This window comes from Borostomias antarcticus, assembly GCF_949987555.1.
Source record: "Borostomias antarcticus genome assembly, chromosome: 16".
Taxonomy (NCBI): Eukaryota; Metazoa; Chordata; class Actinopteri; order Stomiiformes; family Stomiidae; genus Borostomias; species Borostomias antarcticus.
Window position 1 is genome coordinate 20,873,360 of NC_140249.1, and position 17,820 is coordinate 20,891,179.

The 17,820-nt window shown below is 42.0% G+C and overlaps 4 protein-coding genes across 7 annotated transcripts; 2 read left to right on the forward strand and 2 right to left on the reverse strand.

The window, feature by feature from the left end:
* Positions 1–476: 476 nt before the first annotated feature.
* On the reverse strand, positions 477–6,035 carry LOC311319580 (G/T mismatch-specific thymine DNA glycosylase-like). 2 transcript variants are annotated; one of them, XM_084451150.1, is made up of 11 exons: positions 5,942–5,995; positions 5,123–5,194; positions 4,152–4,318; positions 3,541–3,908; positions 3,383–3,452; positions 2,794–2,929; positions 2,590–2,672; positions 2,412–2,506; positions 2,135–2,306; positions 1,599–1,763; positions 477–1,367 (listed from the first exon to the last, which is right to left on the reverse strand). In XM_084451150.1, the coding sequence occupies exons 2-11, from the start codon at positions 5,176–5,178 to the stop codon at positions 1,219–1,221; spliced, it is 1,461 nt and encodes a 486-aa protein (XP_084307276.1). In that variant the 5' UTR covers positions 5,179–5,194; positions 5,942–5,995; the 3' UTR covers positions 477–1,218. The 2 variants fall into 2 exon arrangements, with proteins under 2 accessions (XP_084307276.1, XP_084307277.1); XM_084451151.1 differs by lacking the exon at positions 5,123–5,194 and having other exon boundaries at positions 5,942–6,035.
* An 807-nt stretch (positions 6,036–6,842) lies between these two features.
* LOC311319581 (G/T mismatch-specific thymine DNA glycosylase-like) lies at positions 6,843–11,399 on the reverse strand. 2 transcript variants are annotated; one of them, XM_084451152.1, is made up of 11 exons: positions 11,311–11,399; positions 10,958–11,029; positions 9,948–10,210; positions 8,992–9,191; positions 8,696–8,765; positions 8,433–8,568; positions 8,238–8,320; positions 7,996–8,090; positions 7,711–7,882; positions 7,330–7,455; positions 6,843–7,181 (listed from the first exon to the last, which is right to left on the reverse strand). In XM_084451152.1, the coding sequence occupies exons 1-11, from the start codon at positions 11,319–11,321 to the stop codon at positions 7,036–7,038; spliced, it is 1,374 nt and encodes a 457-aa protein (XP_084307278.1). In that variant the 5' UTR covers positions 11,322–11,399; the 3' UTR covers positions 6,843–7,035. The 2 variants fall into 2 exon arrangements, with proteins under 2 accessions (XP_084307278.1, XP_084307279.1); XM_084451153.1 differs by lacking the exon at positions 11,311–11,399 and having other exon boundaries at positions 10,958–11,042.
* Positions 11,400–11,674: 275 nt separating this feature from the next.
* On the forward strand, positions 11,675–14,223 carry uqcc6 (ubiquinol-cytochrome c reductase complex assembly factor 6). 2 transcript variants are annotated; one of them, XM_084450753.1, is made up of 3 exons: positions 11,675–11,760; positions 13,093–13,232; positions 13,615–14,223. In XM_084450753.1, exons 2-3 carry the CDS (start codon positions 13,125–13,127, stop codon positions 13,723–13,725), a joined length of 219 nt encoding a protein of 72 aa, XP_084306879.1. In that variant the 5' UTR covers positions 11,675–11,760; positions 13,093–13,124; the 3' UTR covers positions 13,726–14,223. The 2 variants fall into 2 exon arrangements, with proteins under 2 accessions (XP_084306879.1, XP_084306880.1); XM_084450754.1 differs by having other exon boundaries at positions 11,704–11,765.
* A 754-nt stretch (positions 14,224–14,977) lies between these two features.
* On the forward strand, positions 14,978–16,551 carry efcab10 (EF-hand calcium binding domain 10; the record flags this gene model as incomplete). Its single annotated transcript, XM_084451371.1, has 4 exons — positions 14,978–15,080; positions 15,907–16,071; positions 16,328–16,418; positions 16,509–16,551. 4 exons carry the CDS (start codon positions 14,978–14,980, stop codon positions 16,549–16,551), a joined length of 402 nt encoding a protein of 133 aa, XP_084307497.1.
* Between the last annotated feature and the right edge of the window lie 1,269 nt (positions 16,552–17,820).

Sequence of the window (17,820 nt, forward strand, 5' to 3'; positions counted from 1 at the left end):
ATGTTACAGTTCCACTGCTTCTAGGCCCCTCTGCTACTTCAACCGCCCTCTGGGTGCCTCGATGTGCTCTGCGTGCTCCGATCACGCCAGTCACAGCCATTTATCTAGTATGGGGCAGGTTTGATAGTGACTACCCACTTGATATGATGACTAACCCATGTTCGTTGCTCTGATTGGTTGTAGGTCTATCCAATTGTCTCATTAGCATTTGCGAATTGGGTCTGGAGATGCCAGGCTATTGATGAAGCCTGTATTAACGCCAAACCTAGTGGAAATGTCTTTATGTAACAGACATATTCTGTAAAATCTCACTGTAGTAACCACAACTAAATTATTTTCAGACAGTACAAGATGATAAAACAAATAAATAGAAAATCCTCAGGTGGATAATTTAATGAACAATCTTCATTAACATAACATACTAAAACATCATATGAAATGTCCTACATTATTTTAAAGTAATAATAATAGCACCAAGTTGTAACTCCAGGATAAAAGACTTGGGAGGTCATTGCTGTAACATTGCTCTGGCCAATAAACAGATTTAAAACGGATTCTGATTGAATCTGTGTGGTGTGTGCGCTTCTTTCACATGATCCTCACTCTGTCCCTGCGCTGTTGAAGGCACAGGATGTATTATGGTCAGCGTTCACAGCCTGGTCAGCGTTCACAGCCTGGTCAGCGTTCACAGCCTGGTCAGCGTTCACAGCCTGGTCAGTATGAACCAGGCCTTGCACTAGAACACTAACTAAACCCAATCCTCCCCATGCTTTACTTACAGTATCATCTTACTGTTTAAACACAGGTTCATTTGTGACTTTAAAACATTTAAGTTAGAATGAAGGCATCGCTACTGTATAAACAGTAGTTAATCCAGTATGCATAAGCAGTCAAGTACAGTACTTCAACAAAACAAATGTTTTAAATAGGCAACCAATTCCAAAGACAGACAAGCATTCTCAAGTCCCTGATTTCACATTGAAAAGACTGCAGAGGGCAATCGTATAAACACAACAAAAAAGGTACAAAATGTTATTATTCAGTAAATCCCTAAAAAGTATCCAATTTCATCTAAGAGTGTATATTCCACTAATTGGCTAATTAGATTTTTTTTTTAAAGTCTACAGTTTGAAAGCGGTCTTCTTCAAACTTGGGTGCGGCTTCTTGTGAAGGAAGTGTGGTGGCATGTCCAGGCGGGGCTCGGAGGAGTCCTCTTCCTTATGTGTCGGCCGCCCACGCTTGTGGCTCTTTAGAGCCTTCAATGTCTGGGATCTGATCCGCAAAGGATTGAGTCATCCACTGTCCGTCTGGGAGCTGGCCTTTTGAGACGGCGGCCGTTTGGAAAGTGGTTTCCTTCTCTGCAGCGTCTGAAGAAGTAGAACTTTAAACTCTGAATAATCGTGGTGGGAGCATGCCAAGAAGAACACAGCGCTGACAGACCCTGAGAATGGTTCTGTTGAAGGGTTCTAGAGGGGGTTCACTTCATTCTGAGATTGGTCTACGATTGAGTTCGTATGGCCACAGTCGATATTCATTTACAACGTCGGGAATAAATAAATTGAAAACAAAAGGATGAGCGGATGGACCTTAACACTGACCTGTGTTTTCAGTGGCTGAGAAGGTACAGTGGCCGTTGCTCTTTCCCTGGTCCTGGCTCTGTCCCTGGCCGCCCTCAGGCCCACCCTCGACGTACGCTCCCCCGTAGGCGTCCTCGTAGCCCGGGTCGTACTGCTCCTCCTTGATGGCCATCCTCTTGGCGTCCTCTGTGACGTAGAAAAGCAACAAAAAAAGAAATCTGATCAAGAGATCAATGCTTCTAAGAACTGAACAGGATTTTCATTTGAAAGGGAATCTGTCAACTCCATTCTCATTCATAATTGTAAGAGACAATATAGCTTGCATTACTGCTCATTATGCTCAGAGTAGCAATATGCGGTTTATTTGCACTGTGTAGCAATAGGCGTTTTTGTTTTTGACTGTCCTGTCTTTGCACTGTACCGTCTAGTCCTTGCACGCTGTCTAAAGTTGTCTCCATCAGTGTTATGCACCAATTGACCAAAACAAATTCCAATTATGTGTAAAAACTTCCTGGCATATAAAACTGATTCAGAAAACGGATTCTGGTTTAGCTTACCCTTGGCCTGCCCCAGATCGAAGGAATATTTCAGCTCCTGGATCTCGTCTGTTCTGGCCACACCCTTTAGCTGGTCCCTCAGCTCTCTCAGCTTGATGTAGAAGTGGACCTTGTCCTGGGCTCGGGGGAACTGGGCACAGCGGGCGCTGGACGAGGGCATCAGGTACAGCGCCTGGACAGGAGGGCAGAGTTCAAACACACGTTCCATAGTGTTCTGCTGCTCTATTTCACAACAACACATTTCACTTAACCAATAGAGCAAGTGCAGGGCTCTCACCACTTCACAGTCTGGTATCTTGTGCGGCTGCAAACCAAACTGAAGAGTCTTTGGCTTTTTACCAAACATCTCTCTGCAGAACATTTCATAGATGCCTAAAAAAAGAAAGGATTCAGTGTTTACGAAATTAGACTTTGGCTGCGTAGCGATTACTCATCTCATGTGAATGGTTACTTACATTTTCCATTGAAAACGGCTATGAGAGGCTTGTATTTGATCAGCTTCTCGACTAGAATTTTGCCTCCCTCTCGTAACTCTTTTCTATCAGGAAAGAAAGACAAAGATGTGATGGTTTTCAAAAATTAGTATGGTTTCCTCTGTGGCCATTATTCCTCTACTACTAAAACGACTGTATTTTAAAGTCATTTATTCTATTATTTACGTTGAGAGGTCCTTGCTCCCTGGCGTTGCCCTGGCCACCATGTTGGTGAAGCCAATCTTGTACTTCCCAGGCAGGGAGGTGTCGTGCATGTGGTTGAGCTGCTCGTCAGTGAACCCGGACAGGAACAGGCACTTCCCTACAGACACAGGTACAGGTTCAGTCAATTGTTGTGTTTGGTACTATGTGCTGCTAGGCTACTTCAAATAGTTGAAATTGCCACAAATAGTAGTTTGTTCCTACGTTGCTGAAATAACACAGTAATAATTCCGACTTTCAGGAAAAAGCTGGATTTCCATGACCATTGATAATCAACGGAAAAAAAAGTTGACGAGCGGGAAGGAGAATGGGCACTGAAATATCAAGTCAACATAACCACTCATGCAATACGGGAAACGTGTGAAATAACCTGATAAAGAAAACATTACTGCATGGAAAATATTACATTTTGAAAATGTAAACATGCTACATAATTCTCTGATATTCCATGACATAGCCCAAAAAATGATAAAATCCCCCGACTTTCCCCTATCCATTCCATGATATTCCAGAAATTCCATGACCAGTGGCAACCCTGTGATATGGAACTCACAGAAATGGTTTCCCGGACCAGGGAACCAGCGTCCAATATAAGCTGCCATTAGACCTGGGTTTATTCCAATCTGCAAGACAAGGTGAAGCACATTTTGGTGAACAATGACCACCTCTGTTGTAACTGTGAGACAAAGCCATTGGACCGTTCCAACTCACAATCACATAGTCCAGGTTGTAGTCGAGGAGGTCCGGCAGGGTTTTGGTCATCACCTCTTCCTCGCTCATCCCCTTAAAGCGGTCTACTTTCCTCTTCACCTTCTTAAACGCCTCGTCTATTTTCCCCTGCTTACCGTCACCCTCAGCTCCCTCCTTGCCTTTTTTGGACTTGGGGCCTGGTTTTGCCTTGGGGGCATTGGGGTCCTTGGCTACCTTAGGTTGCTTAGGAGGCTTGGGTTCCTTAGGAGGCTTGGGTTCCTTAGGAGGTTTGGGTTCCTTAGGAGGCTTGGGTGCCTTTGGAAGCTTGGGTGCCTTTGGAGGCTTGGGTTCCTTTGGCTGTGCTGTTCTCCCTCTCTTTTTGGCTGGTGCTGAAAGCAGGTGAGAGAGCGTAGATTTAGACTACAGGTATATAAAGAACTGTCATGCAAGCTTTGACAGAACTGAGCAAGTATAGCAATTTCCCTTTGGGTAGAAAAGCATTGATAAAGTGATTTGTTCCAGAAATAATTTTTGATACATCTCCAGTTCTGAAAGTCATGGGAGTATCATCTACGTCTACTTCCCAAGTCATCATTGCTCAAGGTAATGTAAGACAGAAAGGATCATCATACGTTTGGCTAGGTTGACGGGCTCCTGCTGAACCATAGCGTCCTGGTTAGCAGCCATCTGAGCCATGACCCTCTCCTGCCTGGCTTCCTCAAAGTAGTGCGTGTTTTGGAGCTGCTGGTGGAGGGAATACTGGGCCTGCAGAGCTTGAAGCTGCTGGGTTGACTGAATCCTGCGGAAGAAAAACAAAATAAACCAGTTCTTAATATCAGAAGATGTGACCCATAAAAAGGGGAATCTCGTGGGGGGAAAAAAACACACCTTACCCACAAGCTCAGACACAGGAGATCCGTCTAGAATCTGGCTCCACACACACACATTTTATATTAACGCTTCAAACATACCACCTCTGAAATAAACACTGTGATCATGTTTACTACATTGCATCCCAAATAATTATTCAATGAACAAATACTTTTTTATTTTATCTGTGATCAGTCACATGGCACATGCTTCATTAAAATGCTAAATGGTAGCAGCATGATTCAAAGCTTATTGCATTAAAGCTTTTAGCATTAAATTATAGCATCAAAATGGCTCAGCAGCACAGCGAGTAAAGTCAATCACAACATTCATTTAGCTCCACACTAGTACGCACACTATTTCATGTCTGAAAGTACAGACTTTTTTGGAGTTTTAATAATAATCAATTTGATATTTATAATTAACTTTGTATGGCTATAATCATCTACATGGAGTAATGAGAAGATGAATACAGCAATGTAATAATGTCTAATGCTCATAAAATACAAATCCCATTTGATGACATCTCCTCTCCCAGTATCATGGTTCAACACACTGCATTAGTGCACTTTGCAGATTAGTGCACCAGCAGGATGCAGTTAAAACAAGGGTGTGTAACAAACAAAAGAACACACATGCTTTCATTTCAGATTCATAACACTTGGGCCATTCAGGGGGATTTCATTCAAAATCGGTGTCCTGGGCCATTTTCTGATGTGGGGGCTCAACTCACCACTGTTGAAGGTATTCCGAAGGGACAGGCAGAGATCCATACAGCTTTTCCTCCATCTTTATGGTGGTTTTACTTTATTAAATAGATCAATATTTATGTTGAGGACACATTAATTGACTTTGGGCATTTCTAGTATTGCATATGGCAGTGTATGAAACTGAATGCATGTGTACAAACAAGGTATAAAACACGGAATAACATTACATAAATAAAGAAAAAAAAAAGTGCAGGTTTGACAGAAAACAGCAATTACAAATACCAAAACAAGTTTAGTGAAGATCACGTTAGCTACCTAATTTTAGATGTAGGGTAACGGTGAATAAGGCTAGCTAGACCTTATCTCGTTCAATCTGCAAGCTAGCCACCTAAACCACGCTGTTTGCTAAATGTATTTCGCTAACGTACCATATTTGGACTTGTGACGTCTAGGTGCAACAAGCTAACAGCTAGCATGCTAGACAACGACCGGCAGCTAACTGTTAGCTAACATTAGTCTGATCACTACATCTCAGTGAGGCTAAGTTAACGTTATATAAATCACAAATGACTACGCAGGTCTCACGCGTTTCATGGGTAACTAACTACATGCCATACTCGTGTAGTTAAATATATTCTTCTATCGTGTACTTGCTGGCTTCTTGTGTTAGCTTGCTAGGCTAGGTTGTGTTAGCTTGCTAGGCTAGGTAGACATTCCGCCAACGTTAGCTAGGCCAAAATGCAATTAGCATGGATGAATGACTAGCTAACTTCGCTAGTTTACATCGCGTATATCTCCTATAAAACCATACCTCTCACATCTCATATTACATATATACATACCTCTCACAGATAAGATATTGTTTTTTGTTATTTTTATCCCAAAAAACGACAATAGTGAATCACTTTCGCGCTCGCTGCATTAGACTTGCTAAAGATGCTGCCAGCAACAAAGAGACATGACAGCACAGCAGGTCAACTTTGACACAGGAAGATACCATTTCATATGTTTAGGGGTACGTGGACAGGAAATATTACATTTTATGTACACATTTACATTTTGCATGTGCTAATATTTTACACCTCATTCTATTTAATGAAGATGTATTATGTGTTGTAAATGTTGCGGAGATATTTCTACTTAAGTTGTACAAGATTGCATACAGCCAAACCACAAACACCCTTTTCAGCAGTGGTTTGTTCTATATAGACTTTTAAACTCTGTGAGGAAGCTTCCCATTGGCTTGGCATGTTGAGACACGGCTATCACGTGCGCACACATGGGCCCCATTCACCCGTTCCAATGGGTTACACTAGTTAGGAGGGCAGCACAGGCAATACGACTAAAATACTACAATGGAATAGTAGCCTATGATCTCTTTTGATCACACTTTATTTGGATCGTATTAGTACTATTTCTAGAGCAATCCTAAATTACAAAAGAATCCCCCAGTTCTTTAGTGAAGTAAGATTTCTCTCACAGTAAGGAAAGTCTAGCAGTTGTAAAAGTAAAATATGTGTAAGTGTACCATACAAATAAGTAACGCTTATTGAACATGAATGAATCAATTCTACAATCACAAAGAAAAAGTGATAGTGTCAGTTTTACAACTGATTTAATATCTCTGTAATAACAAACTTGAAAATTCCAGAGCACAATTACACTTCCACATGTACAAGTGAGGGATACAACAAAATCCCATTCTTTTGAAAATATAAAAATAAGACACTGAACACATGCTGTATGAAATGCAATAAATAGTTATAAAAATTAAGACAAAAAATGGGCTGTGTTTTAAAGAGAGGATTTGAAAATGGGAGTCCAGTCATGGTGGGGCATATTTCTGTTCCATCTTCCTGCTAGTGTAACATATGCATGCATCGTGATGCCTCAGAAAACGGTGACCCCAATGACCTTTATTCTTCTGGACTTTTCCTCAAAACGTTTCTGCTCCCAACTGAGGCTGAGGTACATTGCTACTGTTACAGCTGATGTCCGGTATCTGGTCTGCAAATGACTGTGTCATCCACTGGTCGTATGGCATGTGGCCTGTGGCTGTGGCATGGTCTTTACTGGCCATTCCTAGAAACAAATAAGAACATCACTGTATTTTCGACCTTTGTTTCTTTAAGTCCTACTTGGACAGCTTTTATCGCTCAGGTGCACCACTCAAATCTCACCCAAGCCAAATTCTACAATAAAACACTCATTCATATCACGCTCTGCTCACCCGTGTCTTTGGTGTGGGGAATATTACAATAGCTAGTGCTCTGCTTTGCGTCTTCATGTGCCCCACCACAGTTCTCATACTCTGGGTCCACTTTCTCCTCCTTGATGGCCAACCTCTTAGCATCCTCTGTATCGCACAAAAACAAGACAATAAACGTTAAATTAAAAGATTTTCATCTTTTTAAACGTTAACATTTTATTCAAATTGCCTTGCGGAAAAATTACAATGAAGAATGAATCTTTGCTCAGCCGTTGGATATGGGCCATAGAACTAAAGGGTATGTCAAAGGCAACTGTCGCTGTCCCATAATTTAGTACAGGACCGGGCTTAGATATGTAGTCCTAGACTAATATGAACGCCACAGTATCACTATCATTTTACCTTTGGCGATTTCCAAGTCGAAAGAATAGTCCGTCTCTTGCACCTCCTTGCTCGGTGTCACCCCCTTGATCTGGTCCCGTAGCTCCTTCAGCTTGACGTAGAAGTGCACCTTGTCCTGAGCGCGGGGAAACTGGGCACAGCGTGGGCTTGATGAAGGCATCAAGTAGCACACCTGCACAGCAGAGGGAACAGGAGCTCTACTAGTTGACATAACACCTGGCATGTGGCTCCAATTTTCAACTCTCAAATTAGTATTTGACACTGAATGTTGCTGCTCATACTCACGGTTTCAGTTTCGGGGATTTTGTACGGTTGTAGGCCAAACTCAAGATTTTTTGCCTTCACACCGAAGATCTCTTTGCAGAAGATTTCATAAATGCCTATATATAGAAAAGGAGACTTCAATTAATATGAAGTTGGATTCATGTCACGACACAAATATTTCTGTATAAAATATATGGATGGATGGATGGATGGATGGATGCCCAAAGGGAAATTACAAATTCTTTGTAAATTCTTATGCTTACATTTCCCATTGAATGCTGCAATGACAGGCTTGTATTTCTTCAGCTTCTCGACTAATTGCCGACCTCCTTCACGAAACTCTTTGCTGTGAAAACAAAGAAGGCAATACTAACTCAATACTTAATATGAATACTTATGCAACAATTAACCCCAATCCAAAAGATTTATAGCATCACTCTGCTGCTCATCTCAATAACCTGGAGAGGTCTTTGCTCCCAGGCGTGGTCCTCTCCACCATGTTGGTGAAGCCAATGCCGTACTTCTCTGGCAGGCTCTGATCGTGCATGTGGTTGAGCTGTTCACCAGTCAAACCAGAGAGGAAAAGGCATTTCCCTGGGCAGCAAAAAAAGAGAGCACTTACACTTTTGCATTTTTAACAAGGCTTTGTATTTTTCACAAGGCTCAAGAGGTAGAGCAGGTCGTCCAGTGACTGCAGGAGGTGTTGAAATGTCCAACTTACAGAAATGGTTGCCTGGGTTTGGATAATGCCGTCCTTTGAAGGCTGACAACAGTCCTGGGTTGATACCAATCTGACACGGAAAATAAAAGTTATTAAAGCAACATGCTACAAAATGACTAGTCTGTACTGTAGAACTATAGTGTGGGTCACTTGAAATGTGTATAACATCTGAGAAACTAGTTCATTTCCAAGCCCAGAATCCTACCTTGTGTGCACAAAATACATTACAAAACAGTCAAATTAAACATTAACAGTCAGAATACTACACCATGATCAATCCTCAATAAAGCACTTACTATCAAAATGTCCAGATTGTGGGCGATGACATCTGGCAGGGTTTTGGACATGACCTCGGCCACCGACATGCCATTGAAGCGGTTCAGGGCTCGTTTGGCCTTCTTCATGGCCTCGTTCTGGTCGTACTCCTCCTGCTGTCTGCCCTCCTCGGGCTTCTGTTTGGGAGGCCTCCCTCTCTTCCTCTTACCTGGAGTTGGAGCTACAGCAAAAGACATTTGTGGAAAATTGGAGACAAAATGTAAATCAAATTTGATTGGCGTTTTAATCTGTTGACGTTGTGTACTTGGTGTTGTATCCAGGTTTGTGAGGGAGTGAGGGAGAGGTAATTAGGGAGAGAGAGTGATGGAGAGAGTGGGGGGGGGGGACAGTGAGGGAGTGAGGGAGAGGTAATTAGGGAGAGAGAGAGAGAGTGATGGAGAGAGTGGGGGGGGACAGTGAGGGAGAGTGAGTGAGTGAGTGAGTGAGTGAAGGAGAGAGAGTGTGAGGGAAACAGTGAGGGAGGGAGGGAGAGAGAGTGATGGAGAGAGAGTGAGTGATGGAGAGAGTGGGGGGAGATAAAGTGAGAGAGACACTGAAAGAGACACAGTGAGGGAGAGAGAGTGAGGGTGTAGTCTCGCGATACCAGAGATCTCCGCCTGCCCCTCCATCGTCTGGAGATTTCTACATTTAAAATAGTGGCTGGAATGGATGCCAACAAACCTACTCCTACTGCTTTGAATTGGTACAAACGTGAACAAACCTACACCCTAAAGACTTTGAATTGATTCAAACCTGAACAAACCTATGCCCTAAAGAATTTGGCTTGGTTATGCAATGCAGTTTTTGTTTTTACTAATAGTTTTCACCCAGCATGAAAGCTGGCAGAATGTCCTCAGTCTCTAGTCGAGCGAAGCATTTAGAGACTGACTTGTGAGTCTAGCACGGGAGAGAGAGAGAATGTGTACAGATACGTTACCTTGTGATGGATCCGCAGGCTGATGATGGTGCTGGACGACGGGTTCTGGATGTCCAGTGAAGTCATGATGAAGGTCCATTTCCTGGTGGCTGAGGAAATCCTGAGGAACGGAGTACTCCTGGTGAGCTGGCAGCTCCTGGTGAACAGACAGCTCAGTCATGACCCGGTCTTCTCTGGAACCGTCCATGTAGTGGCCCACATGGCCCGTGTTGTGGTACTGGAGCACATGCTGTGCCTGAGGGTGTTGCTGGGTGGACTGGTACCTGGGTATCCAACAGGACAGCAGGATTAGAGACGTACAATAGATTAACACCTAAGTCTGCTTAGATTTTCTTGGGGCGTCTATGTACGGCCGGAGACGGCGATACGAAAAGCACTGAAGCACATCCATGCTTAATCCTTTGGAACATATGTTCTAGATATTAAAGAAGGATGAGATTGTTATAACAAACCCTGCACTGGCCTGATATAGGGCACGGATCAATTATACAATTTGGATGTTTGGGCTTTTGACCGCTGGAGCTGTTGTCCTCATCTTACCTCTACACACATACCTCTGAACGGTTGTATACTTTTGCAAGTGTCAAGATCTATTCAAATTGCTTTATTAGACCCATTTAGCAAATTCTACTAAGTGAAGGTAACTTTTGCTGTTGGATCTTTTCTTATCATCCTTTTAGAAGACCTAACAATCATATTTAACTACACGTGATCTGTGAATATGACAAGGACACACAAATGGACAGAACTATATGAAAACTATCATGATAACAATGGTTTACTGTTTATACAAGATCACTCTGAAGTATATGTTGTGTTGCAGGGGAAGCATGCTTTGTCTGTCTGATGTTGAAGATATTGTTTTTATAGTTTTGGGGGCTTTATGTGTTGGCAGTTGTTGCAAATGCCATTAAATTCATGCATGTGAACGAAAACGTCGATGTTGACATTCGGCAGTTTCTTTTGATGCAAAACCTTCATCACCAATGCATTCGGGGGGAACAACTCACCACTGTTGGAGATAATCCGTAGGAACCGTCAGTGACGTATAGTGCTTTTCTTCCATCTTTATCGTGGATTTACTTAAATAAATTAATATTCATTCTGCTGTTACTATGATTGCCTTATCCGGAAAGGCATCAATTTCTGCCAAAAGTATTGGCATTTGAAGCTAGTTAGCTATCCTGGTTTAGATTTGCCACACTGATTGTTATCACAGACACCACAAAGACGTCTGGTGAGGGAAGGGCTCACAGACGACCAACATTCATTTTACAGTCTACGTTACTGAACTGGCTTGATTGAAACTGTGGGGTGCACATCTGAATGCGTTAGTAAAATACAAATTTGGGTTGAGACATACCTGTCGTACATGTTCAGAATTCTTCTTTCATCAAATAGGCCGACTGAGGGCGATCAATGCACCCAAAACAAAGACCATTTAAAACATTCAGCAGTTCGGCTTTTCTGGCTTCAGGAAGCGACATGTTTGGACGGTTGCCCCCTGCTGGGGTGGAAGTGGCTCTCTTCAACTTGCCTATATGGCTATAAAAATAGTTTAACTTGAATCCACTCTCTGAAAATAAGATTGAATGTAACATGTTACAACTAAATCGCACACATTTTATAATTTAAAAGTTATGCCTAGTATTTTATTACAATGTCTAACACCAAAACGATAGGTGGCGTTAGAGCGCTGAATTGTTCGTATACGTTCAAAAGAAGAAGAGATGTTCTAACATGACCTGCCAGTGCTCTTCAATGATTTCTGTTGAAGAAGAACTTGATAACCTATACGATTCACCTATAAAAGGCAAGGTATCTAATTAGTTGTAAATTATTTGATGTGATTTATTGCTTTTTAGTCAGTGTAGGTATATAGAGCTAGCTAGCTTAACATGGTAGCTAGAGCCGGTTTAGCTCAGAGACACTCAGGGAAGTCATGCTATCGTGTTGTAAATAGATTCCATACCTGAATGACTGAGCTTTGTGATGTGTAGAATTTTGTGCTTGTGATGAAAGACTATCGTGATATAATGTAGACTGCAATAATAGACGCCTGTGGTGTTTGTCTTGTGAATACAGACTCAGGTATTGATATGTTGTGATGTAATAGACTGTTATGGTGTACTCTCCCTCTCCCTCTGACCAGCCTGTTGACATTGTGCCAAGTTTTACATATCTAGGGACATTTATCGACAACAAGCTGAGCTTCATGGATAACACTGATTCCCTATATTTTAAAAAAATGCAGTCAGAGAATATTTGATTCAGAAACTTACAGGGTTTGGTGTTAACCTGGATATCCGCATGGTTTTAACATCATAGTATGGTTTGGAAATCTCAATCAATCAAAGCTTTATTTGTATAGCGCATTTCATACCCAGAGGCAACACAATGCGCTTTACAGAGAACAAGGGAGGTGGGCATACGACCCACCCCTACATATTCCAGAAGGAAGCAAAAAAACAGTATCACCCGGGGGCCAGATAAGTGAGCTGTAATGAGGTGCAAGGCTAAATTGGCCAAGATAGTCAATGCAGCTGGTAAGGTAATAAGACACTGCAGATCAGGCTATAGTTCACAATCCTCATGACCACCCTCCAGACACAGCTGGAGATGCTTCTTTGTGGTCTGCGCTTTGAAATGCCTGCAGCAAAGAGGAACATACCGTATAAAAGACATCCTTTCTTTACCTAGTGTGATCAGCTTCCTCAATAATACTAGGTAACAGGTGTATGTTGTATCCTATGTGCTTCTCTACCTGTAATGTATTGTCTATGTATTATTGTGGAATGTGAGTGAGTTTGCTCTTATTGTACCCTGCGCCAAAGACACAGTCCAAAGACACATTTCCAACCTTGGTTGGACAATAAAGTTGTATTTTATCTAATGATGACAAAGAATCCCCAATATTGTGATTAATGATGAGATTGTAGAAAAAGTTCCCTGTATTTTCCTCTTACAGACTTATGGTTTGCTTTGACACAGTTACCAGTACACCTTGTTACAACCTGATGGTTGAGATTTTTAGCTGTTACAATAGTAGAATATATAGTGGAATAGCAATTCACATGACAAAAACTCAGATGTGATACTGACATATATGATTGGACAGGATCATATTTTCCTCTCTTCTTCTCAGGCTACTGATTGGTCCTTCTGGTCTATGTAGAGATGCCTGCAGGTGTGTCCTGGCCTCGGTATCTGCGGATGTTTGGAGCCAGTGTGCTGGCCATGTTTGCGGGAGCAGAGTGCGTCCATGAGTACTACAGACCTGATTTGGTAAGCACTCCAATTTTCCCCCCCTCCCTCTTAAATCTGCTCATGTTGAAAATCGAATGCATCTTCTTTAATTCAAGGGCCACTGTGTCAAAAATTGACGAATCAGAAATCACAGTCACAACACAGTCTTAGAATATATTACATAACCTCAATTAACTCTGGAAATGTCTCCCACTGACTCTCTTCTCAATCCCCCTTTTACTGTGTGCGCAGCCGCGCGCACACACACACAAACGCACTCACACACACACACACACACACACACACACACACACACACACACACACACACACACTACACTTCAGACTTGGGGGAGTGATAGGGTTTGCTTGAAGTCTCAGTTATATCACAATAAAATGCATATTTTGTTTTTCTTTGCCAGACCATTCCTGAAATCCCCCCCAAGCCTGGGGAGTTGAGGACAGAGCTGCTGGGACTGAAAGCCAGAGAAGAGGCTGCTTTGCTAAGACTGAAATCCCAATCTGGAAATTGAATTGATCACCTACATTACTGTGGACTATATACTGTACATTTGGTATTTAAGTACCTGTTTGCCAACGGCTTCACAGCTTGATGAGGCATGGTGGAGGGCAGGCCATTCAGCGTTCTTTGTATTTGTAGCCAGTGTCCGACTGGATATGGACTTGTTGGGATAGATGACTGATCTCCTGATCTGTCTTGATTATGGTCATTTCATGACCATGCCACTCAAGCCTCAATTAAGGAATCTACTGTCAAAAGTCCTCCCTTTTTGCCTTGTAAATTATGTATTTGTTTATAAAAGCTCAGTGCATCTGTGAAAGGTAGAGGTAGAGTAGCCGCCTGGGAATCTTAAGGTCCGAAGGTGGTTCGATTCCAGCTATTTCTTCTGCTTCATCAAAGTATCCTTGAGAAGGGTACTGAACCCCTAATTGCTGGGTAACACCAGCTGGCCACCATTGGTGTGTGAATGGGTGAATGAAAGGCCACGGTTGAAAAGTCTATAATAAATAAATAAATAATTGTAAACCTTTCATACAAAAAATGCAACTCAAAATGCTTTACAACAGAGAAATTACAGTGTGCTTCACATAAAATACAAACAATGATTTTCTGTAATATAAACAATAGAGATCTAGAATATAAAAGATAATTTGATATCAATCCATCCACCACAAACGGTCTCTCTCTCTCTCTCTCTCTCTCACTCTCTCTCTCTCACACACACACACACACATAATCACTAGTAGCTTACTTACAAAGACGGGGTCCTGAACATGCTGGTGAGTCTTTTAAGAAACCCGACCAGATATTTCCTGCCTTGTCCACCACTACCACACTCCAGTAGCCTGAACCAGCCAGACAAGTTCTTGCCATTCCCTCCATCATAACCTTGAGACATATTTCTTGCAGTGAACAAGTACATGATCTACAGTTTCCGGAACCACAATGTAACAACTCACAATGTCCAGTAGAATGTTTCCCAATAATAATAGTCCCATTCAAAATGCTGTGGCTAATACGCAGCCTGGTCAATCACAACCTCCTCTCTACGATTCCCTCCTCTGTGTCTCTCACCCTACATTGTATGGTGCCTCCCACTCGTCTCCTGATCCCACTGCTGCTGCCACTCTTCATTGACCTTCCTCCACTGTTGTCTTGCCCTCCATCTGAATTTCGCGCATCAAAATAGTCACGTGATTGCAAACAAGCAAGAGCATCGTCTGTCGCACAGCAACCAGTGTAACAGCCTGCCCCAAACAAACATGGCGACACCACGGGAGCAAGAAGCTGCGAATTATCTTAAACAACACAAAATTATTGAGCTAATGGATAATTTAACGAGCATGCTATTCTTTTACAGACCAGGTTCGAATTTATTTCATGTTTTCATTGATAGGGGGATAGCTGTGAACTTTAAGCTGCTAACATCCAGTGCTGCAACAAGCCAGCTAGCTAACGTTATTCTAGCTGCTAACGTTAGAAGGCCAGCCAACCTAATGTTATAAAAACAAGCATGGCCTATTAGATTAGATTGCCACCATCTAGACAACTCCACAATTTTGTATTACTACCCTTTGCATTCATTGAATTGACACAATTTGGCTAATAATAATAAACTTTATTTATATAGCACCTTTCTAAACAAATGTGTTACAAAGTGCTTTACAAACAATCAGCAGTACACCAAAACATAGGATAAACAGTGGAAAATATAAGTAAAAAGTAACAAAAAAATGTGAAACTCAATATAGACCTTATATTTTTAATTCTAGGCAAATGTGAGGGATCTTGTCATAATGAAAAGCAGGGTCTTCCCTTCATGCTTTGTTCCATAAAAACTGACTGAGGCAGTGAAATAAGAAGCATGCACATACTGTGCACCTATCCTTCATCTGTTCCTTCCTCCCTCTATGCATTTCATGTAATAATAAATTAATAATATTAATAATACATTTTATTTGTTTTGCACTTTACATTTAGAAAACAATCTCACAGTGCTATAACACAGGTGTTTAAAAACAATACAGCCAACTACATGGGAGGACAAAGAAAGGCAAGATAAAATGAGCAAACAGGCATTTTTAAAACATGATATGGAAAACATGCAACCTAAGAAAGCAGTCATCAATCATGTACATGATTGTACCTGTATCTTGTACCTGAAACATCCTCAAAGCCTCTGTTTTCCTAGAGAGACCAAGGGAGTTTCTGATCACCCAACTTGAACAGCTGAGAGTCTCCAAAATGAAGTCTCTGGATTGCCCAAGTCTGTTCAATGACTCCAACCTGAATGCCGTATTTGGTATTATGGACCCTACTAAGCAAGGATACATCACTTTTGTTCAATACAAAGAAGGTAAGTCTCTGCAAATTATCAGCACCTGTAACCATAATGGGCAAGGCACTTAATAACTAGTACAGCTTAATACACTTAATAACTTAATAACAGCCTCAATATAGTAGTTGGTTGTGGAAGAAGAGGTGTGGTGAGATTCATCTCAATGTGAGTTGCAAAACCCCAGTCACCATCCACGTCCCTTGAAATGAAGTCAGGTTACTGTAGGACCTCCAGGTCCCAGGCAAGCACTCACTATAATGATTTCATCCTGTAGCATTAACCACTCTTGGGATAAAGACCTTCAATGAGTGTCCTGATGGTGTGGCCAAAAACAGGATCTCTCAGGAAACGTTCAAGAGAGAGGCGTATGTTTTTACAACATAAACATCCATCCAGTCATTTGTCTCCATCCCTTCATCATCTGAGATTTGTTCCTATTTTCTCTTCTATTACAGGAAGGAAGGCTTGCAGCAAAGTGCTGCAACATTTCTGACATGATATACATTTCTCAGTAGTTGTATTATCTCTCAAATGTGCCTTGTTATTCACATTCAAATACTTGTGATATTGTCTTGTTGTGTATATCAACAAATTAATTTTATCCAAGTTCAAAATAAAGATTCAAAAGAGTTTCGGATGTTTTTGTTGAACTCTTGCACTACTTCTTCAACAACATCTCACCAGAGTTAATCAGCCCACAGCTGTCAAATAGCCCTTTTCGACATTAAACTTAACCCTAACCCTAACTTAACACTAAACTTAACCCTAACCTTAACCCTAAATGGCCTCTGCGTTTATGGGAACTAGGCTTTACCGTCCTTGTACACATGCCATAGCTGTATCCCTTCTAGCCACCACCCTTTTGGACCAAGAAGCCTGCGTTTCCACAAAGCTAAAAGCCTGCACTTCCACAAACTATTAGCTAAGGTAAATTAGTCCGGTGACGTGTTTTTCTTCCTCATACGTCATAAAAGCAAGCCTGCAAAAAAAAGAGGGGTAAAAAAGACAGCAACAACAATGGAAGAGATTGAAGTCATGGTGCCATTCTAACATCAACCTGGTGGTGTTAGTCAGGTTGTACTATTTGGTAAATGGGTTCATCAAGTCAATGCTGCAAATGAGATGAGCAGTAGCAAAACGGGTGATTGAAAATGCTTGAAGGAGGTTTCAAAATGCTAGAATGCAGCGAGCTATGGCTTTTATGTAGCCCCATATGTGACGCTATATGTATGCTGCTTCGCTAATATAGCGTCACACCTTCTTCCCATAGGAGAAATGGGGTAAACGGTGTTCCGGGGAACTTCTTACTGTATCTATTTCCTGACATTGTATCTCAAATGGGAAGGTGAGATATTCAACCTGACCCTGTCCATCGTCCCCACATGCTTCAAGAAGTTCTCCATCATCCCCGTACCGAAGAAGCCAAGACCAGCCTGCCTCAGTGACTACTGCCCCGTAACTCTCATCTCCGTGGTGATGAAGTGCTTTGAGAAGCTGGTCAAGGAACACATCTGCTCCTCACTGCCCAGCACACTAGACCCCCTACAATTTGCATACAAACCCAACAGATGCACAGAAGATGCAATAGCTCACATCCGACACACAACCCTATCCCACCTAGACAAGAGCAAGGGGAACGTGTCGGGTTATGTGAGACTGCTGTTCATTGACTACAGTTCAGCTTTCAACACTGAACCCACCCAGACTTGACACCAAGCTCAGGGTCCTGAGGCAAAACGACTCCCTCTGCAAGTGGATCCTGGACTT

What these genes read in the sequence shown, in the direction of transcription:
- uqcc6 (XM_084450753.1), top strand. Translation starts at nt 13,125, where the DNA reads ATGCCTGCAGGTGTGTCCTGGCCTCGGTATCTGCGGATGTTTGGAGCC. An exon ending in AGTACTACAGACCTGATTTG is followed by an intron (nt 13,233 to 13,614) that starts GTAAGCACTCCA and finishes TTTCTTTGCCAG; the next exon opens with ACCATTCCTGAAATCCCCCC.
- LOC311319580 (XM_084451150.1), bottom strand. Translation starts at nt 5,178, where the DNA reads ATGGAGGAAAAGCTGTATGGATCTCTGCCTGTCCCTTCGGAATACCTT. An exon ending in AGCCGTTTTCAATGGAAAAT is followed by an intron (nt 2,507 to 2,589) that starts GTAAGTAACCAT and finishes TTCTTTTTTTAG; the next exon opens with GCATCTATGAAATGTTCTGC. An exon ending in CTCAGCCACTGAAAACACAG is followed by an intron (nt 1,368 to 1,598) that starts GTCAGTGTTAAG and finishes CTACTTCTTCAG; the next exon opens with ACGCTGCAGAGAAGGAAACC.
- LOC311319581 (XM_084451152.1), bottom strand. An exon ending in GCCTGCGGATCCATCACAAG is followed by an intron (nt 9,192 to 9,947) that starts GTAACGTATCTG and finishes CTTTTGCTGTAG; the next exon opens with CTCCAACTCCAGGTAAGAGG. An exon ending in AAACCCAGGCAACCATTTCT is followed by an intron (nt 8,569 to 8,695) that starts GTAAGTTGGACA and finishes TTTGCTGCCCAG; the next exon opens with GGAAATGCCTTTTCCTCTCT.